A 22,833-nucleotide genomic window follows, 5' to 3' on the forward strand; every position below is an offset into this window, starting at 1 on the left:
ACGAGGTGAACACCCTGACTCTGTCTTTCCAGTTCATTATCTAGAGATACCCGATATTAGTTCCCTCTAGCTGCCACATAACACATTACGTCAAACGTGGTGGCTTAAGACAACACAAATTTGCTATCCTATAGTTCGGGAAGGTCAGGAGTCCAAAATGGGTTCTGCTGGGCTGGAATCAAGGTGTCGGCAGGCCATGCTCCCTTTGGAGGTTCTAGAAGGTTCTGTCACCCTGCCCTTTTCACTTCGAGAGGCCTCCTGCACTCCTTGCTTCTTGGCTTCTTCCTGCATGGCACCTTCGGATCTTGGGCTCTGACCCCCTTCTTCCATCATCACATCTCTGGGCTCCCCAGACAATCCAAGACCATTCTCCTTCCCCAGATCTTCTAACTTCATCACATCTGCAAAGCCCCTTTTGCCATATGAGGTATCATCCTCACAGATTAGGATGCAGGCACCTTCAGAGGGCCATTATTCTGTCCACCTCGGGCCTTTTCTCTTGGTCCCCTTTTCTTCTACCGACACTACTTTGACTTGTAAGGAAAGAATAGTAAGTTCACACCTAATTATCTACCTCTTTCCTGTGGGCTTTGCGATATACAAGCAAGCAGCCCTCTGGCTCTGTAGAAGTTTCTTTACCAGATGATAACGGAACCCACCAGCTCTCTCTCTGCCTGCTTCTGTCTACTTATGCTCTCTCTGTCAAATAAATTTTAAAAAATTAACAAATGGAAACTCAGAAACAGGGACTTTATGTCTAGGTCCCACAGTGACTTCAGTCCCCTGTCTGTTATACCACCTAGGGTTAGCTGCTCTGACATCTGTCCCAGCAATGAGGGCACAGTTGTGAGGCCTGGCCCTCCATATGGATAACTGGGTTATCTGACTGTCACAGGTCAGGGGAGGAGCCACCCAGCTCTTTGGAGACAGCAGGATGTGAGCCGGGCACGTGGGCTGTGAGTGTTGTCCAAACTGAACATCAGCACACTCAGCCCAACACGATGGGCAAGCCATTTGCAGGAATGGTACACAGTCTGAGAAACAAGGTTCAGATGGCAGAGTATGGATGTTCCTGAGATATGATGCTGATGGATAAGGACAGTTGGACAGACTATTCAAAATCCTATAGCATGATGATGGTCATAACAAGCCTGATGGGTCTCAGCTAATGGGTAGCATGGGATTAGCTACCTGGGACAGGGCGGGCCCAGAAGGAGTCAGTTGTAAAAAGTTGGTGAGGAGGGGCCTTCTCCACCCTCCATGAGCTTGAATCCAGCTCTGCCTGTTTTTTGCTGTGCACCCTCAGGCAAGTCAGAAACTTCTCTGAGCAAGTTCCCTGTCTACATAATAGTGAAGGGGAAAAAACCTTACATGCCAAGATATTTTTTTTGAATATCAGGTGTCCATCCAGCGTAGTGCCCAGTACTTGCAAGATGTGCAAAAGATTTTAAGATCTTTTTGTCTGGTAAGTCAAAGTCACAAGTCCCGCTTGTGTCAGTATGCGTAGTCTTGATTCCATTGATTTAAGTTGTATTTAATATTTAAAGCCATGAAGTGTAAGTGGTGGAGGGTGGAGAAAGCCCTGAGTTTTAACTGGATTCTACAGTAACTCTGCAATTTGCCGCCTTGTTTTGTATCAAACTAGTATATGCTTGAATAATATTCAACCAAAATAGAAACATAGGAAGGAAGATGCAGGTGCCCCATAATTGCCCAAACTTGGATGAAACCAAGATGAATGGATAGATAAACTGAGGTTCACCCAGCCAATGGAATATTATTCAGCACAAAAAGAAATGAGCTACTTAGCCACAGAAAGACATGGAGGAAACTTAAATGTGCATCTGAAAAGTCTCCGTACTGTATGATTCCAGCTCTTTGATATTATGGAAAAGGCACAACTTTGGATCAGTGATTGCCAGGGGCTACAGGGGAGGGAGGGGTGAACAGGCAGACAGAGAGAATTTCTAGGACAATGAAACTATTCTCGATGATACTGCACTGATGGATACATGGCATTCTACATTGTCGAGACCCATAGAATGTACACCACTAAAATGAACCCTAATTGGAACTATGGGCTTTGGGTGATAATGACGTGCGATGCAGGTTCGTGGATGGTAAGGGATGTTCCGCGCTGGTGCGGAATCTTGATGGGGGGAAGGGGTCGTGCACTAGGTGGGGCCAGGGGAGGAATGGAAACTCTGTCCTTGCCACTCAATTGAGCTGTGAACCTAAAACTGCTCTAAAAAAAAGAATAAAGTCTACTTAAAAAAAAAAAAAAAAAAAAGAACAACAACAACAACCCAATATGTCCCAACCTCATCCCCCAACTCTATTCCAGGAGGGAATATCTCCTCATGATTTGGAGGTTTTCCACCTAGCCTTTTCCTGTGCATGTAGAAATGTGCATGTAACCAGTTTGAACATTTGTCTGCCATCTACGTGTACAGGGAACATCGGGTGCCAGTCTTTTCCGGACGTCTAACTTAGATCTTGCCTCCACTGCAAACTTCCTTGACACTAGTAGAAAACTGAATCTCAGCCAATACAGGGCATCATCCCCCCCACTCCGGTAGGAGTAAAGATCCCTGCTTGGCACAGATAAGGTCTATGGAGCTCAGGAAACTCTGGCCTTCTGACTCTAGCCTCTCCTTGCCTTGAGAACATCTCTCTCTTTCTCTCCCCCCACAAAAATGCTCTCCACTTTTCCCTCCTCTTTCCTCCTCCTTGCCATTGGCTGGCCCCAGGATCTGGGCCTTGTTATTCTTACTGAGACCTCAGGCTTTCACAGTGAGAAGGAAGAGCTGTTGACTTCCCACAGCTTTTACTTCCCTGCAAAAATCTGCCTCCAGAACACCTAAGGGCTTGGCCACTTGGTCTGGGAGAGGAGAGACAGACACGAAGGGCAGAACACAAATTTAATCTCTCATAAGGGCTCCTGCCACACCTGTGTAGACATATATACAAAATGAATTCTGCTATGCTTTTTTCTTTCATCAAACAATGTATCAGTCATATCTTCATATCACAACATATGATTTTGCTTCATTCTTTCAAAGAAAAAAAAAATAACATAACATGCCGTATTTTAAACAAGTACCACCGGTGGACATTTAAGTTCACTCTACTGTTTGGCTAATTTATTTATTTATTTATTTATTTATTTATTTTAAGATTTTATTTATTTATCAGAGAGAGAGAGGGAGAGAGAGCGAGCACAGGCAGACAGAATGGCAGGCAGAGGCAGAGGGAGAAGCAGGCTCCCTGCTGAGCAAGGAGCCCGATGTGGGACTCGATCCCAGAATGCTGGGATCATGACCTGAGCCGAAGGCAGCTGCTTAACCAACTGAGCCACCCAGGCGTCCCTGTTTGGCTAATTTAAAACACACTTTAGTAGCCATGCTTGTACACACAGCTTTGTGTAAAAGAATGGGAATATTTGTAGGGTAGATGTCCTAGAAACTGAATCACTAGACAAGGGGTATGTACATTTAAAACTTGGGCAGAGGGTGGGGTACCTGGGTGGCTCAGTCAGTTAAGCATCTGCCTTCTGCTCAGGTCATGATCTTGGAGTCCTGGGATGGAGCCCTCTGTAGGCTCCCCACTCATTGGGGACTCTGCATCTCCTTTTGACCCTCTCCCCTCTCGTGGTCTCCCTCTCTCATGGTCTCTCTCAAATAAATAAATAAAACTTGGGTAGAGAGTTACGGGGGGTGGATGGGAGGGGATGAGATAACTGGGTGACGGGCACGAGGGAGGGCACGTGATATAATGAACACTGAGTGTTCTATGCACCTGGTGAATCACTGACCTTTACCTCTAAGATGAATAATACACTAGGTGTTAGTTAATTGAATTTACATTAAAAAATTAAATAAGTAAATAAATAAATAAAACAAACTTAGGTAGATCTGGCCAAATTGCCCTCCAAAACTTTGTGTCTATCTGCCGGCTCCTTGTCCTTGGTTTTCCTCTACCTTCAATGAGGGGTTTAGGGATTTAAGGGTCTCCAGATTTTCTCTCCTTTATCATGAGGCTAATAAAGTGGTGGCATTTTTTTTTTTGTTTTCACATGAGTTTCTTTCATTATGAGTGAAGTTGTGCATTTTTGTACGGCTTTGGGCTACTTGTGTTTCTTTTTATGTGCCGGGCCTCTTCCTGGCCCTTGCTTGCTTTTCCTACTGAGATATTTGTCTGTTTCCTATTCATTTTTAACCATGTTTTGAATTTTGGGGAAATTGGTATCTGCATGTTTAAAATACGTATGCTCTGAATTGGAAATGACCTCATGCTACGGGATTTCTAATGTCGGAGGGCTGTGCTCGGGGGGCCTCCGGGTCCAGACCAGTCTTACTGCCACCTTGCATGCACCTGTCTCTCCTAGGGGAGCCCTTCAATGGCCAGCTGGGAACAGATGGGAGGAGCCAGGAGGAGGGAGCAGAGAAAGAGGGGGCCGAGGAGAAGGAAGATGTGCATGGCGGGGCCCCCGAAGTATTCACCTCGGAATCAGCACAGACCTTCCCAGTCAGGCATCCAGATGGATTTTCCTCCCACCGACCCGACAATCTGGTTCCAGCGGCCCCGCAGCCCCCAAGGCGAAGCCGGGACCACAACTGGAAACAGCTCGGGACCACAGAATGCTCCACGAGTTGTGGGAAAGGTGAGCTCCAGTGCGGGCGAGGAGGGTCTCTGCGAGGAATGGGTGGCTGGGCTTGAGGGACGTGGCACACTCTCCCCTCCTTGAGCCCCACTGTGAGGTGGTTCATTGGTGGTTCATTGTGTGGAGGGTGTCCAAGACCACTCAGCCCAATTTCATTGCTAGCGTTAGCTACCTCGTCAGACTGACACAGTGTGGTCCAGGGCATGGAAAAACACTCCTATCAGCAGAATAGCCCGCGGGCTCAAAGGTTGTCTCCAGCCCTGCTCCAGGGCCAATCCTGAAGACAGGCCTATCTTAGGAGTGTGGAGGGTTGAGCACCCCTGGTCTGCTGAGTTAACCCTCTCCTGCACGACACGCTCATGAATCACCACAGAATGTGTTCACCGAGTTTCAGATCCAGAAGTTGAGGTATACCCACAGAGATACCAGGTGAAACTCATTCTCCAAATCTAAGATTCCAGAAAAAAAGCACATCCGTGGGGCTTGAGGTATCTCTAGGCTCTTACGCTCACCAATGGTCACAGCTCCCATTGTTCTCTCTGTAAAACCTTCACCCTTGGTCATCCCACTGTCCTAAGCCTATCAGCTACAACTCTGGGGAGCCAGCCTGCGGCCCAGCCGCGCCAGCTCCGGGGACTCGTAGCAGGAAGGGAGACCACCGGAGACACGAGAGGGAGCAAAGGTGTCTCTCCAAACAAAAGAAAAGAGTTACAGGATTTGGGAGAAGGGCGGAGGGAGTTGAGGTGGTATTTAAAGAGAGCGGGGTTTTGATAGGCTCAAAGCAAAGCAAGGCTGTGGGCAAAGGGGTCAGTACCAATATGAGTCTGAACTGTGGGGTGGATCCGGGGCCCTATTTCCTTGAACACTCCAGAGTTAAGGTAGGCGTGGAATGTGGTGTCCAGAAGGCCCCTGTTGAACGTCTGGCACCTGGGTTGGAAATCGAGGCTATTTCTTAGTTTCAAGGTGTCGTAGCCCCTCAGGGCAAGGATCTGTCTGTGACCACTGGGGACTATGATGCATGGTAATCGCCTCCTATTTGTAAGGAAGTCCTATTTGTGACCCTAAAACCCCTGTCCTTGGAAGGGAGGTGGCCACGGAAATGGGAAGGCCATATCCCAAGAAGGTCCTGCTGCCAGGAAACTGTGATGCACTGAGAATATTGGTTTGGGGATTTTTTTTTTCTTTCTTTCAAGAGACATGTGCCTGAGGGTACAAGATGTGGGAGCTCTGCTATAATTTGCACCCAGGAAATTTTCACAACCGCCTCTAAAGCCTTTATCTTTTTCCCAAGAGTGTTGGCTTAGTGGCTTTTGAGAAGAGAATTGAGGTGTTTGGTTCTTCGTGGGGCCTGGGGTGTCTCCTGCCTGGACCCCCAGCCAGTTCCATGATGACAGAGAAGTGGAGCTCTGATTTCTGGAGCTGACACCATGCAGATATTCGTGGGTTTTTGCTTAATCCGTGTGCAAAGAATTTGGACTGGAGATTCATTGGCCTAACCCCCTTTTTAAGCTTTAGGAGGGAAAAGGAAATGCCCATAGAATGTGTCCGAACAGAGGCAGGAAGCTAAAGCTAAATTACACAAGAAGGCCAAGTCATTTCGGTCACCCCTGGAACTGCAGAGGGGAGTAGGATGAAACACAGCTGACATAGGGACCCGGGGTCCAAATGTGGGAGTACTGACGTTTCCCACCACAGAGTTAGCGGTGCCACGCCCACCGGAGGAACCAGACACCTTTGTGCTAGGTACACACGAGGGAAAGTTGTAAAAAGAAGAAAAACTGCCGTCCTGTGGTTTTGTATCAAGGAACGCACCCTTCATGCTGCACACACAGCCCTGCATTCACCAAATAGACACCACAGAGCCCAGTGGCCATTCAACGGGTCATTCAAGGCATGATAGAGGGACCCCATTTCTAAAGATTCTGGTTATCTTTCCCCAGCCAACCCCAGCCTGCGGGATCCACACTGAGCCAAACACCAGCCTCCCTTACTCTATTCCCTGGTATGGAGCCAGAAAACCGCTTACACTCCCCGATCTAGCTCAGGTGCATCTCCTCCTTGAAGCTCTTCCTGATTTTGCAAGGTGCAGGGGGGCACTTGCCCCATAAGACCGCATAGCAACTCGGGCCACATTCTTGCCCCAGCTCGGCGTGGCCTAGCTGTCTCTGCTTGTGGACTCCTTGTATCACCAGCCCACAAGGAGATGCTCCTCAAGTGTTTCTTGCACTGATGAATCTATTGTCAAAGGAGGGGTATCCAGCTATTAGAAAAGATGTAAGAGTGGTTCATACATCATTGCATCCTGGATAAGCAAGGCGGTACTGCCTTACTGTGTTTTGTCCGTAGCTTGAAGAATGTGGATTTATGTACCCACAGCTGAAGAGTCTTTTTCTCGACATTTCCATATGATTTGGTTTAATGTTCTTAAAATAGTCTTTCTCCTTTGCCCTGTGGACACACACACACACACACACACACACAGCATCTTTCCCCAGCCCTCCCTTCTCTCGTACCCCCAGCCCCTAGCTCTTCCGCCGGATAAATGGCAGCAGCCCATGGATGCCCCTCCTTTGCTCCCTGTAGGGTTTGCTCCCGGCAGCGATGGCTGGATTGCAGGCAGACAAGGCAATGTGGACGCGCCCTTGTTCAGATCAACAGTAGTGACAAATACACCAGGACCACGCCCTTCCAAGCCCACTGGTGCCATCTTGCTCTTGTATGCACAACGCAGACCCACGCCCCCTGTGACCTCACCATTCGTCCCCACACAAATCTTCTCCCATCTTTTCTGGTGGAGCTCCCCAGACCACATGTCTCCATGCCTCTCAAGGAAAACCCCCCTTATGGTATCACCGTCACAGTGAGGGGTCCTGCCGCCGGCAGCCTGTAGTGGGTCGTACTCCATCCAGCGTTGCGCAGACCTCTGTCTGGCCAAACACTTGGCTTGGATCATTTGACTTTTGGGGTTCCAAGATTTGGACGATTTCATTTTTTTCTTGCTCCGTATTTTGTCCCTCTCTCCACAATGCCACACCAACCTCTCTGCCTCACTGACTTGCCTCCTTTAATATCTGCGGATTACCTGCGGTCCCATTCCCTCCTCCAGGATAACATACTTCTGTTCTGATCAACACGCACAACATAAAACCCAACTAAATTGGTCCCAGATTTTTCCTGCCGCTTGAAGCCCAGCCAGCAGCTGACCTCACCAACCCCAGTCTCACTTGCCAGCAATTCGAGGCGGAATAGAATGGCATGCTGTACAATGAAGAGATGGCCAGGTACCATTGGAGTGACACTCTCCCTCTCTGCAGAAATCAAAACTGACCCAAAGGAAAAAACCACGTGGTCATTGGAGTCAAGAATCATAGTTCTGGTGTTTTCACACCAACAGAGAGCGAGCCTCTGAATTTACGTCCTTGGCTGAACACTGGAGCTGGACCGTGGTGGACAAGTGTAGTGTAAGGGCAGTTAAGGATGAGGAAGATCCGTGGCCACGTGCAAACAGCCCTGAGCAGGACCCATCTCTCCAAGGCACAGAGCATTCCTATGGCATCCTGTATCCTTTCAGCTAAAGATTCTAAATTACCCCTCATTGGAGTGCCATAGGGTTGGAGTAGTAACTTTTGCTTTCCAGTCTGCAAACTTGACAGCTAAAAAATTAAACCCACAGGGTCTGGAGGGATAAATAATAATATTTTTACTTAATCCCTTAATAGCTGGGTCCCAAGTGGGTACCCCACGAGGCGTGAATGGAATCTTATTCATCTTTGTAAGTGAGCAGGAGGTGCTTAATGCTTGTGGAATTTAATTTAAACAATCTCTTCATGGAAGCAGATATGTCACGGGACAAAATTTAATTCCATAGAAGTTTCTGTCTCCTATTAATTTTACACTTTTTTTTTTTTACTCTGCCAATAATTATACTTCATTAGAACATTATTTTTTAAATAATGGTCTCAAAGCTACATTATGAGTTTTTACTGCCAGAGTCGTTTTGAAACAAATGATCATTTTAGATTCAGAACTGTCTTCCAATTTGTCCGGTTTCTTACGGGAACTGCCCTCTGGCTCAGGGGTCACAGAAGATCAGCTTCCACAAGCAATGACATGCTTTTCATGGGCGATGAAATATGGAGATACTTATGTGAAAAGTTACCCTCCGGTTACAATTAAACTATCTTAACTTGGAAGTTCAGAAACCCCAAACACCAGGCCAATTAGCAACAGAGCTAAGGCAGAACTGTAGAATAAGTGATTGTGTTCTGCCCAGCAGGAACTGGGTAGTGGCCTAGACTGGGGCCGGTGGGTTGGGGGGAGGACAGACAATTATTTGTGGAAAAACGTATTTTTCAGACAGTTATGTGGCCTGTTCCCTGGTTACCTTCCTCACTTTGTACACATCCGTTAGCAATACCCCATGCTACCACCAGAGGGAAGCAGAGAGAGAGAGAGGCAGGCAGAATGGTCCGGTGTTGTGGTTTTTTTTTTTTTTTTTTTTTTTTGGTCAAGCTAGAGATTCCATTTAATGGATTCTGACTTTTTCTCCAAAATGCATTGATCACTGGGTGTTATACGCAAACAATGAATCATAGTGACTAATATAACATAATAAAAAAATACATTGATTCATATTACCTCAGTGAAACTCAGCTATGTATTTAAAACAAAACAAAACAGCAACAACAACAACCCAGAGGCAGTTAGTATATTTTACAAAGTAACATAAACAAATATTAGACCTCTGATAAATATCCATTCAGTATTTTTACTGAGTGGCTGTTACTCTGCTAGGTACCGGGATTACAGCGATGAACAAGAATTAGTTCTGCCCCTGAGAAGCTCTCTCTCTCACAGGAAGCAAACATCTACTCAAATACCATTGGATCAGTGCTTTATTAGGGGAATGGGTAAAATGCTTTACAGCGTAGGGCGAAGCCAGCTGCTCTTCTAACCGGTCCTGCATCTTCTTACTTCTCTGCTTAAGCCTGACTCACACATTCCAGGCACAGGCAGGCCGGTGTGTTGGGCACTTTTGTTCCTGTTCAGCCGCCTGGACAGCCCCCTCCCTCCAAGACACACATGCGCATGGCTACCCAAACTCCGCTCTTCTCTAGGATCCAGCTAGACCCTCTAGGACCCTTTCTCTGTGATGTCTCCAGAAAATCTCCAAACAGTTATTACTTGTGGTCATTTTATAATCACTATTCTGCCTCATGGTATCTTGAATTGTTAGGAAAATCGCATCTGCCTTTAGCACATTCCAACTGTGTCCGCAAAGAGATGATAAGCTCTTGGAGGGCAGTAACTCTTCCTGCTCTTGTTTGCACCCACAGTGCCTGGCACAGCCCTTGTGGGGGAGGTGTGTGTAAATGCATGAATGAAGGAGGAGAGTGTGTGTGCATGTGTGTGTGTGTGTGCATGCTCTGTTCCTGCAGCCCCTCTTTATTGGTACCCGGATCTCTGTGCACCTGCACCCTGAGCCCGACATTCGTCTGTGCGGAGCTGTCCTTGACAAGTTCTCCTTGCCCTTGCAGGATCGCAGTTCCCTATTTTTCGCTGTGTACACAGAAACACCCACGAAGAGGTTCCTGAGAGCTACTGCGACTCCAGCATGAAGCCTACCCCCGAGGAGGAGCCCTGCAACCTCTTCCCTTGCCCAGCCTTGTAAGATGCAGAGGTCGCCTGTTACCGGGTCGCTCCTGGGGGCTTGTGCATAAGACCTTAGTAGCAGACATAAAATCTGTCTACCTCTGATTTAGAGCCATGAGACTCGTTCTGTTCAGCAAGGGCACCCATCTGGGGGTGAACGAGGAAGCTTGTAGCCTTTAGCCATGAGCACACACCTATGGTTATTTGGAGCAATTACGTGCAAGCTTGGTGGGGAAAGCAAAGAGGAAGCTGAGAACGACAGTCTGGCATGGTCGGTGTTGTAGGTGAGCTGTGAGCAGAGAGAATGAGGAGAGTCACAAGTTCGTGGGCAAGAAGAAGTCGGGAGAAGTATCTCAGGAGAGGTCTTGGGTGGTTACTGAATGATGAAGAGGACACTTTCAGAAGAACAAGGAGATGGGGTCTCCACATAATTTTCAAAGAAATAGAAACATTCTCCTATGTATAGAGCGTGTGCTGATGTCTTACGTAACTAAGAGACTAAGCAGGTGACAGGGGAGCATCGTGAAACTGACGAGGAAGTAGCTCCTGAGAAGTAAAGAACTCTGCAGAAGATCTCCAAGATCCCACGTGGGTTAATGTTCTACCGGGGGATGCTAAAACTACCATTTGGAGTTTGGGGGTTTTTTTTTAGATAAAAATCATTTGCACCTTCTCCGTTTTCTTTAATTTTCTAAAACCGGGCTGTCACCACCGGTAAAGAGCTTGTGGACAGAGTTACATTGCTTCACGGGGCCTGACACTTAAGTTGTGCTCTGGGGTGAGGGCCACCCCCCTAATGGTGCTAATGGTTCTATGCGGTTTGGCTCTCAGGGTGGTACGGGCTCTTGGGGCTGTGCCCTCTTCCCAGCTGAAGGTGATCCAGCCTTCTTGCGTTCTCTCATTCCTGAGCTAGCTGGGACATCGGAGAGTGGTCCGAGTGCAGCAAAACCTGTGGCCTGGGCATGCAACACCGCCAGGTCCTGTGCCGCCAGGTATACGCCAACCGCAGCCTGACGGTGCAGCCGTACCGCTGCCAGCACCTGGAGAAGCCCGAGACCACCAGCACCTGCCAGCTCAAGATCTGCAGCGAGTGGCAGATCCGGACGGACTGGACCTCGGTAGGCGCGGCGGGCAGCCTGGTCTGGAGCTCCCACTGCCAGACTCCCGGCCATTCCCCCCCACCCACTGCTGTCATCCCCCCCCACCAAAGGCCCCACTCAGGGACAGCCCTGAGGTCTCCTAGAGGGAACCCCTCCTGGGGAGTTCTGGAAGGACTGTCTACAGAACCATAGGATGCAACCAACAGCACACTAGGGTTAAGGCTAGTGTGCCCCAATCTTCCGCAGCCCGTGGGAGTCACATGCATATGGGGGTCACCTGTCTTCCGTGTCATGAAACGTCTGCTCCTTCCAGTCTCATACTCGGGTTTCACAGGTGACAGCACGGAGGTCCAGAGCCACAGAGTAGGTGGGACAGCCAAGGTGGTCTCAGAGAAGTGGTGGTGTGGTTTTTAGGGCTGGGAGGCTCCCCAGGGGCCCTGCATTGCAGGGGACTTGGGGCCACCCAGGGAGTCTCTCCGCGGTCATCATCTGCTTAGGTGGCGGATGACAAGGGTGAGGGCACCAGGGCTGGGGAGGCCCCCGGAGGTCAAGCTGCACATCCCACTGATGTATTCCTGCTGTTGTAGTGCTCGGTGCCCTGCGGAGTGGGGCAGAGGACCCGAGATGTGAAGTGCGTGAGCAACATCGGAGACGTGGTAGACGACGAGGAATGCAACATGAAGCTCCGGCCCAACGACATTGAGAACTGCGACATGGGGCCCTGTGCCAAGAGCTGGTTCCTCACCGAGTGGAGTGAACGGGTGAGCTGCGGGTGGGCAGAGCGCGCTTCCTACGGCCGCGACCCAGGGCTACGGCACCCATGGGCGGGGCCTGCACGTCCCGGGCGCCCCAGCCCCATGAAGAGGAGTCCCTGGCTGAGCATCCCAAGGCTTGGGGGGAAAAGGCTTTCTCTCCTTACACAAAGACCGAGGGGCCTGAAAGAATTAGTTCTCCTTCGCGCTGCACGTGAACGTTAGTGAAATCCTGAGTAAGGCGAACAGGTATTCCCACGCCTCGTATGTTGTGTGAGCTCCTGGCATATAAAAGGCCCTCGGCCAATGGCAGGCCCTTCCCTCCTTCTTACGAACTCAGCACAGTTCACAGACTGGCCCCCTTCCCCAGTAACCTGGCGTCCTATGGGGTCTGGGTGGGCATGTGTCAAAGATGAAGTCCGAGGCATGTACAGTTAACTGTGTGCAAGGGAAAGCGGCCAGAGATAGAGTTCATCTGTCAAAGACAAAACTAGGCACGCCTAGGTAGCTCAGTCTGTTAAGAGTCCGACTCTTGATTTCGGCCCAGGTCTCCATCTCAGGGTGGTGAGATCAGCCCCATGTGATGCTCCCTTGGGCATGGAGCCTACTTGAGATTCTCTCTCTCTCCCTCCTCCTCTGCCTGCCCCCTCTTCATCACTCACATGTGTGCATGTGCACGCTTGCTTTAAAAAAAAAAAAGAAAGAAAGAAAGAAAGAAAAAGAAAAATGACAAAAATAGGATTTATAGGGATTCTGGAGTTGGGTCATGGTGACTCTTACACAACAGTGTAGATGTAATCAATTTCCCTGAAGTATACACTTAAAATGATTACAATGGTAAATTTTATGTTGCATGTATTTTACCACAATAAAACAAAGGTTTAGGGAAAAGTACTAAGCAGGATTACAGAGCATACCTTGGGGTGGGGAAGAGAGAGGGGGAAGAAGATGAGGAGCTCCACCTTCCTTTTCTTACGGAAGCTGACTGATGGACTGGCAGGGGAGAGGCCGTCCCGGGATTCCTGCCAGGGCAGCAGACTGGCCCCCACACCAAGGGAGTATGGGTTTCTGGATTCGCTAGAGCCCTTGCGGGTTGAACTGGGATGGAAACAGGACTGGCTGTCTCTGTCCTTAGTGCCTCCCTCTCAGCTGGGCCAGGTGGGCCCCTTTCCCTCACCGGAATACCTCACCGTGCTCCCAAACTGGAGTGTGCCTACAGGTCACCTGGGAACCCCCGCGGGGGGGCTGAGTCTGAGCCCCCACTGGGAGGTGGGCCCGGGAATCTGCCTTCCTGACAGACTCCCAGGGGCTGCGGAGGCCGCTGAGCCAAGGGTAAGAGGGGACCAGGCTAGTTCCTAGAGTGTCAGGAAACACTGAGCTCAGGAGCCTCCTCTCCCCGCAGCATCACGGGAAGGACAGGGCGCTATCTCAAGTTCAGAGGGGGAAAGCTTCCTGCGTCGCCAGCCCGCCCCGTGGGTGGATTCCTGGGCCAGCATCCCTCCCACTGGTGAGCGCCCACCATGGTGCGGTTGTCCAGCATTCTGAGCATCACCCGGCCAATGCTCATAGGGGTTTCTACCCCATCCAGCGCTAAGACACCCCTGAATTTCATCATCGTGATCACAGTAGCACTCCACCTCAGCGGGGGGAGTGGTGGAGGAACAGCCCTGCCAACGCAGCCTCCACCCCACATGCAGAGATCATCCTGGAGATTTTTAACGAGTGATGGATCTGCTGTGGATTCCGGACACCTTGTGGCTTCCGGCCACGGCCCCTTGGTCCCCAGAGGGCCTCCAGATAGAGAGCCCATATGTAAACACTGAACTCTAAGAGTAAGCCATGAATTGGGCCTCTGTCCCAGGAATGGGCTGAAATAGGCAAATTAGCCCTTGGGAAAGGCACCGACTCAAAGGAAACAAATGGAGGGTAGGTGCTCTCAAAATGTGTCCACGGATTCAGACTTGGGCACGGGAGGCTGAGCCCAGCAGGGCCCACCCCCATTCTGTCTGCACATCCCCTCTCCCCCCATCCAAGCCTCCCAGCAGAACACACCTCAGCTCCTGGCAGGCAAGCAGTCCTGGGAGGCTGTCTAGAAGCCACTGTGGTCAGTCTCCTGCCAGCATGAGGAGCCCTCTGCAGCGTCCCTGACTCAGTCCAGCTCCTTCCCAGAAATCCTCAGGTTGAGGCCGTTGCCCACCGTGTCCAGAGGGTTTCTCTGGCATGGGACCAAAATGTGTCTTGCGAATTCCCACTCTGGTCGTGTAGAACATGGATGTCATCCCTCCCCCCTCCACTGCAGCCCTACAGATATTTCGGGACCTCTTCCTCCTCTTCTCCTAAAAATTCTTAGGTCCTTCAACTAATTCTTTTGTTTCTGGATTTCTAGCCATCCCCAAATGCATTTGGGTTCACAGTAAACACCGTGAAGTTAGTGTGCAAACAAACAAACAAAGAGAATGATGCCAGGCTTCCATTTTTCTACTGGGAAGACTTTTTGTAAAATAATTTTGGACAAAAATTATTTTTGTCAGATATATGTAAGGCCTTAAGCTAAAATGTCTGTGTCCTATAATATAAAAGTTTGTGATACAAACACAGAATTTATAATACCAGTTTAAATTATGAAACAAAAGGAACAAGATCATTTGAAGTCTAGAGCTCTTAAACCCTTTTAATCCTTAATATAGTATATGAACTCTCATAAAGAACATGCAGAGCTTAAGGTAATAATTTCTTCCATGAATATTCAATGACTCGTATGTCTAAGTAGACCGAAGCTTGGAAATTTTTCTAAAGGTTCACATTCACTAGAGGAAATGGAGGTTTTAGAATGCTCATGTAAAGGTTAAAAGAGCGGAAATTATTTTCTCAGTAAATGCTTCCTCACCTTCACTAATCATTATTCTAAAATATAAAGAAAATTATTTATATAACACAAACAATATAATCAATAAAAAGCTACATACAAAGACAGGCAATGCAAGACAACTGAGTTTATAATGCATCTCAAATATTTCATCTAAAATATTTAATCATGGTTCTTATATGACTACACACTTAATAACTTATCTTTATTTAACAAAATAGTAAAAATGCCATTTCTACTTTTTTAAGGGGTATTTGCAAACATTTTCTCTCAAATATATTTTTCACTGAAATAATGTGCATTTCCAGTTAAAGACCTAATGTAGTTATGGATCAAATAATGTTCATTTTTTCTGGTCATAAAGTAAAACATACTGCTACTTAAAAAAAATAATCAGAGGGTACCTGGGTGGCTCAGTGGGTTAAAGCCTCTGCCTTCGGCTCAGGTCATGATCCCAGGGTCCTGGGATTGAGCCCTGCCTGCATCAGGCTCTCTGCTCAGCAGGAAGCCTGCTTCCTCCTCTCTCTCTGCCTGTCTCTCTGCCTACTTGTGATCTCCATCTGTCAAATAAATAAACAAAATCTTAAAAAAAAATCAGAAAAGCATACCTATAATCTCTTCACTAGCAGATAATAATTTAAAATTTTTAAGCTATGTTGTCAAGCTTTTTTCTACATAGATACTTTACATATATAGCTTTTTTTGTACTCATACATATTTAAAAGATACAAATCATAATGCTATATAGGTATAATTTAGTGGCCTTCCTTTTTCACATATGATTAATTATACACATGTTAGTGGCATTAAAAACCATTAGAGCATGAATTTTAATTAGACTAAGCTATTGTTTGTCTACTATAACTGAATCAACCCCTATTCTTTATTTCCTCTCCAACAAATACTTGTAAATTTCCTTTTAATGTAAATTTGCTTTACATTTTAACATAAGTACTTGCTGAATCTAACCCTTGTCTTAAAATTCTAAATAGAGAAAAGATGAGCCCTTTACTCTTCTGTTTAAAGAACTTCTTTGCTCTTTTTTGGAAAGATGTTTTAAGCCATGTCAGTTTAATGCTGTGATGTAAATAAGTAGGTACTTTTTGCTTTATCGGCCCCAGAACACAATGTTATTACCGAATGTTCATGCCTGGAGAAGATTAGTGGGAAGGAGGCGTGGGTGGTTTCCAGGAAGGTGCACTGACCCTCAGTTTCCTCGTTGGTAACATTGCTGAATGAGCATTATGGGATAACCTACTTGAACCATGATCTGGTTGAGGCCGGTGCTCTGGGGTGGGCCTTGGAGTCACCACGTAGTCCTGGGAATGACCAGCTGGTGTCAGTCTTTCACACTCGAGTAGCGGCTTTGTGTAAAATCAACCTTGTTAAGCTTTAGCTGACCTCTGCTATTTTTTTTGCAATGGCAATAAACATGTATTAAGCACCTAGTAATGCCATGCATGAGTGAGATACACCCTCCATGTAATGAGCTCAAGGGGGAGAGATTAAAGAAAATGTGATTAAAGTGCATAAACACTTAAGGATCCAGAATACATCCTTTTGCCCAATTTAAGATCAAATTAATTAATCTCTACTTGATTAAATTGAACGTGTAAACTCAAACCTGGGTCTTCTCTTAAAATTCCAGGGCTGTGTAGTTTTCTGACACAATGACTCATCATAAACACGTCTTTGCAGCCACCTTTAATTGAGGGCAGGCCTTAGCAGACACGGGCATCAGATACTTTTTAGTTCTGTAAATCAATGACAGGTTTAAACACACAGGCAATATTTAATCACAACAGACAAAAAAAACCAAACAAACAAACAAAAAAAACCCAGAAAGTCCACCAGCCTCAATTTTGTAACACCTAATATCTAAGGATGTTTTCCAAGAGAAGAAAATAAGACGTTGGGCTTTTTGTTACTTAATTATGGAAGATGATACATGAACCTGAAATTCAGGAAGAGCCATTAGAGCCTTGTAGTCGGTCCCTCCAGGGCTGATTGGGCCAAATTTAGCATTCAGCTGTCACTGGAGCGAGAAGACAATCCTCAAGACACTGTTGCTTAGAAATTTCATGCGTTTCTGTGATTTGTCAGCCCCGGAGTTCAGCTAGGAGTCAGGTCCTTTTCTGGCTACCAAGAGGATTTGGTCCCTTTCTCAGGCATGTCCTTCAGGGACAGTGAATGGGTGTGTTTCAGTGCCTGGCTTCAGAGGGTGGTCCCTGCTGCCCAGCAGGGGCCCATTGTTCCCCTTCATTCCTGCTGGGAGGCTTCCAAGCCAGGGCCGGTGTGGGGAACTACTTCCAAGTTGAAATGCCTTGTGCTTTTCGCTGCCGGTCATGTAATAAAGAGAAGTCCCTCGGTAGGGCTCATCCCCTAGTGTTCTTTCATTGGGCACTTGGCTTGGTCCTTAACATTCTTCTTTTATATGAAGCACATGGGGATATGGGGAAATTTTCCCAGATGTGAAAACATTACTTGGTTTGGAAAGCAGACATTAAGTTAGCCGAATGGAAATTACAGGGAAAGAAATACTCTTAGGTTTTGAAACAAGAAGATAACTTAATTTGCCTTGTATTCTTCAGGATTTCAATATCTTGAGTGTTTAAAGCTAGGAAAGAGATCACATCATATATGGCTGAAGCAAAAAACCCTTTAGCTTAGAACATTCCAATCAATGTAACAAAGGATTTTGTTGTTGTTTTGTTGTAAAAAGGACTGACTCCTTGGCTCCCATTCCTAATAACAATGCAGATAGAGTCATGCAAAGGGTTTGTGAGCCTGTGAGGGAGAAGAAAAAAAAACATTTCCTCTGTCCTCTTAAGATCTGCAGTAGAAGCCTGCAAATTAAACTGACAAAAGCAAGATTAACAGGAGAAAAGCCAACACATTTTATGTGATGTTAATTTTTCTGTGTGACACAGGGAACCTCATAGGAAAGAAGTGAAAATCCCAAAGAAGCAGTTGGGCTTGAACACCTCTATACCATTTTAACAAAGAGTGATAAATTCTGAAGAAATGACTAGACAAAGGAAAGGGGCTTTCCTACATGTAGGAAATGTAGGAAAGTGGCTGAGAAATATATGGGGGAACCTAATGGAAGAGAAGGGTTATTTTCATAAAGTTTATTTCTTTAAACTCATCTTGGCATCAGATCCCCAACAGCAATTATAAAAATGTTCTCTTCTTCCTGATACCAGGTGGAAATTTATGTACTGCTTTTAGACAGGGAGCAGAAGGGCAGAGAGCCTTTCCTGGATCTGTTGTTTCTCAATTGCCTTCAGTTCAAAATAAGTCAAAGCAGCATATTTTGGGGTGGCATGTTCTAATCCCCTTCGGGCTCTTTGTTCCAGAGAGATTTTTCCCTAAAGAGTTAGGCCCAGCCCAGCAGTAGTCATGGAAATGTTTGCCTGGTCTTCTGGGTTATGATTTTACAAGACTAGGTAGCAATGCAAAAAAATGAAAATGGAAACTTTGTTAAGGAACCAGGGTTGTATTTTTTTATTTTCTCAAATTTTATTTAAATTATATTGCTTTTGCTTATTTAAAAAAAATAGTCATATTGATAAAAACAAAAAACAGTGACTCTGTTTTTAAGGGAATACCCATCAGAAACCCTTAGAATGGGCTCTGGTTGTTCCCTAAAGGGCCACTTTCAGAGGTGGAACATGCTGATAACAGAAGAGAAAGGAGCAAGGAAGGACCCAAGTCGGTGTTCATTTATTTAACTGATATTCATGGATTTGCCCATGGGTAAGGTGTTGACCTGAGAAGAAAGTAAAGATGATTCAGTAGTCCCTGACTTCACTGAGCCTACTTCTATAAAGGAAAAAGTAAAGCAGGACATAAAGAAATGTAACACACAGGAAGATAGGAGGATGAACCATGCCTTGAGAATTCTGAGGCTGGAAAGAGTATACTCTTTTTTTGAATCCGGCAATCAAGGGAGTTTTCACAGAGGAGATGGCCTTTGAGCGGAGCCTTCGTGGATTCCAATGTGTCCTCATGAAGAGAAAGAGTGCTCTAGGCAGTTAGAAAGAATAGCATGGACAAGGCACCATGAGCACTTCATGCCATCAGGAAGTGGAGGACCCAAGCTCTGTCCAGTGTGAGCTGTATGGGAAAGAATATTGGGAAGTTAGCCTAGAAGACCAAGGTTGACTGAGGTTGTCTTATAGGAGAGCTTGAAGGCCAGGTGGGGAGGTCCATGTTGGACTGGGACGGCATCAAAGGGGTTTTCAACATGGCACTCCCAGCACCTGGAAGCCCAGCAAATTAGAAAAGGTGGTGAGACTGAGCAACGGGCTGGGACCATAGTCCAGGAGAAGAACATCAGTGGTGTTGGGAACCATGGGCAGAAAGAAACAGGACAGGAATAATGTGGTGAAACTGGAATCTGTGAGACAGGAAGGTTGGCTCGATGGCAGAAGCAAGAACTCAAAAGAATGGTCAACTTTTGAATCCTGGTAGAAATGTAAGCACAAATTGGAAGGACAAGAGTAGTAATGGGGTTGGGGTGAGGCGGTGCTGCATTGTTCTACATGGTGAACATGAGGTATCTGGGGAGCACTCAGATAAGAGATCCGGAAAGTTCTGAACAGACAGGAAGAGAAGCAAAATAAGGCAGCATTCCAAAGCATTTCAAGATAGATGGAAAATGCTCTTTCAGACAGATGGAAAAGCTTTGGGGTATGACTCAGGAATGTGTTTAGTAGGCTTTAGATGAGGACAGAGTGTGCTTGCAGGAGAGAAATCACTGGTGGTTACGTGGCTTTAAGTGAAGACCTTGCCTCAGTTTCTCTACGTTAGAGTGGGGATATATATTTCAAGCCCCCATACCATTTACTGAGCACCTGCTGTATGCAGACCACATTATTCATTACCTGTAATCCTGCCAGGAATGTGCTCCTATGCCAGCTGTCCAGATGAGCATGCCACAGGTGGAAGGAGCTGGGTCCCTTGCCCCAGGCCATCCAGCTAGTAGGAATATTAACATGGGCATGTCTGGTTCCCAGGTCAAGTTCTTTTTCTATAGGAAGCTGTCTGCTAATACTGTCACAGCTGTGGCCTTCAGGGACTGAGACCCCTGCCTTACTATTAGGCAGCAATGTTGAGGTGACAGACGTCACTTCCCCAGCTTCCCCAGAACAGCCCAGACTCAGCTACCAGCAAGTAGACCTATGCCCAAGTGTTCATGCTTTCATTCTTCTGCCACTGGATCTGTTTTCAAAAGCAAAAGTTGCCTGACAAGTGTAAGCATATCCATCACAACAGTGGGACAGGATATTTGGAATGAAGACTGTCCTAGAAAAGCTAAGATGGAGGTTTGCCATACTGATGTCCCATAATGGAATAGGCTGTGCGTGAAAAATGGTCAGGGACTCCTAGGGGAAATAGTAAGCAGGGAAACAAGATGTTCAGTCCTTCATGTCATTAGAAAGGGGTCCCAGAGCCTGCAGGGGGCCTCCCCTCTAATGCACCCATCTCCTGTCTTGCAGTGCTCAGCGGAGTGTGGGGCTGGAGTGCGGACACGCTCCGTGGTGTGCATGACGAACCACATCAGCAGCCTGCCCCTGGAGGGCTGTGGGAACAACCGGCCTGCGGAGGCCACCCCTTGTGACAATGGGCCCTGCACGGGCAAGGTGGAGTGGTTTGCAGGGAGCTGGAGTCAGGTGAGTGACGGGAGCTGGCTGGGTTCTTCTGGCCCTGGTCAGCGAGCATACACACTGCGGTGCGGGCGGGTGGGTGGGTCAGGAAACCGGACTCAGTGTATCTCAGGCATCCTGGGTTTGAATCCCAGTGGTGCTCCCCATGGCCCTTATGCTTATGCTCTGGAGCCTCTCTCAGCAGAGTTTCTTGCTCATCTCAGCACCTAGAATATGTCAACAAGCAACACAAATATCCCTACCCTCAGGGAGTTTATGATCCAGCATGGTTTCTTTGTCTGTAAAAGGCTGTTAATGACCATACTGTGTGAGGTTGTTTTTAGAAGAAATGAAGTAATGTCTCTGAAGAATGCAGCATAGTGCCTGACCCAAACACACAATAAATTGTAGCTGCCACCGCCATTATTGTCGCTAACAAAGCTGGTTTTGTTTGTATTTGAGTGTCAGAAGCCCAAATAGATATGATCCAGCAATCCTGCTTGTGGGGATATATCCAAAGGAAACAAAACCACTGTCTCAAAGAGGTGCCTGCACTGCCATGTTCATGGCAACATTATTCACAATAGCCAAGGTCTGAAAATAGCCTAAGTGTCTGTTGATAACCTAAGGAAGATATATATACATATATATATATTGTGTCTATATATAAAATGGAATATACATATAATTATATGTATTATATGTATTTTATAGGTTATATAATTTCATATATTTTATATTAATATATATTTTATAAAATGTACAAATATATGATATATAAAATTTTGTATTAAATGTCACATATATAATATATTATTTATATTATAATTATATATGATAATATATAATATATTATATATTATATAAAATATGTATATTGTATATTGTGTGTATGTTGTATATATGTACTACATATATAAAATACATATACACATTATGTATATTATATGTTATATTGTATTATATTATATATTATATTTATATATACAATGGAATATTATTCAACCATAAAAAGGAAGGAAATCCTGCCCTTCATGACAGCATTGATAGACCTGAAGGACCTTATGCTAAGTTAAATGGGCCAAACAGTGAAAGACCGATACTGCATGGTATAACTTAAATGTGGAATTTGAAAAACAAATGAGACTCAGGGAAATGCAGAATGGCGGTTGCCAGGGTCTGGAGGGGGTTGCATGGGGAGAGGTTGGTAAAAGGGTACAGATGTTCAGTGATAAGATGAATACGTTCTAAGGATCTAACATATAACACGGTGATACAACTGATCATACTGGCTCAGTGAAATTTGCTAAGAGAGAAGGACGTAAGCATTCTCACATACGCACAGAAGAGGCGACTATATGAGGTGATGGGTGTGTAAATTAAGTTGATTGTGAGAATCCTTTCATAATGCCTATGTACATTGAATCATTTGTACATTTTAAATATATCACAATTTTACTTGGCGATTATACCTCAATAAAACGGAGGGGGGGGGAATAGAAGCAGATAGAGGAAAAATTGCAATTTTTCCCCACAAAGAGCAGATCATACAGAATAACTTTAATAAAATAATGTCATTGATCAACTGATTTTTTTTCCTCAGCATTCCAAAATTGAACACAGCCCCCCTAAGAAAATGTGGAAAAGATTGTTCCCTCTTCCTGCCCTGTTCTGATTGCTGTTAGTATTTTGAGTTCTTGGGCCCCTTAGCATTTGGCTCTCAGGGCTGACTTGTTCTCCAAGGACTTTCTGGCTGATGGTCATGATTTACACATTATCAGGACCTCTGGCTCCATACAGAATTTGATTTCTTTTAAGTAGCTCTAAAAACAGGCCCTGAAAAAAATAGAATGCCCTGTCCTTGTAAGCTGATACAACCCCCTTGGAAAGCAATTTGGCAATAAAAGTCAAGAGCCATAAAAATGTTCATTTGCCTTAACCAGTCACTCCACTTCTGAGGATTCATCTTAAGGAAATAATTAACAGAAGAAAAAAAAAGATTTTTTAAACGAGGTGTTCATGACAGCAGGGCACTGAGGGATATTACAATGTATCCTAACTCATTAAAATATGATGTAACAACAACAGTGATAATTAGGGAGAGGTAGGAAGTACACACAATCCACTGGAAGTGAAAACCAGAACATGA

The 22,833-nt window shown here is 46.1% G+C and overlaps 1 protein-coding gene across 3 annotated transcripts in view; it reads left to right on the top strand.

Moving 5' to 3' along the window:
* Positions 1-22,833, top strand: part of THSD4 (thrombospondin type 1 domain containing 4) — a 564,345-nt gene that overhangs the window by 526,243 nt on the left and 15,269 nt on the right. For all 3 annotated transcript variants that reach the window (XM_059180552.1, XM_059180551.1, XM_059180553.1), the window contains 5 exons: positions 4,388-4,663; positions 10,201-10,330; positions 11,229-11,433; positions 12,003-12,176; positions 20,538-20,711. In XM_059180552.1, the coding sequence (XP_059036535.1) occupies positions 4,388-4,663; positions 10,201-10,330; positions 11,229-11,433; positions 12,003-12,176; positions 20,538-20,711 (959 nt within the window). The remainder of the gene's footprint in view (positions 1-4,387; positions 4,664-10,200; positions 10,331-11,228; positions 11,434-12,002; positions 12,177-20,537; positions 20,712-22,833) is intronic.

This window comes from Mustela lutreola, chromosome 7, assembly GCF_030435805.1.
Source record: "Mustela lutreola isolate mMusLut2 chromosome 7, mMusLut2.pri, whole genome shotgun sequence".
Taxonomy (NCBI): Eukaryota; Metazoa; Chordata; class Mammalia; order Carnivora; family Mustelidae; genus Mustela; species Mustela lutreola.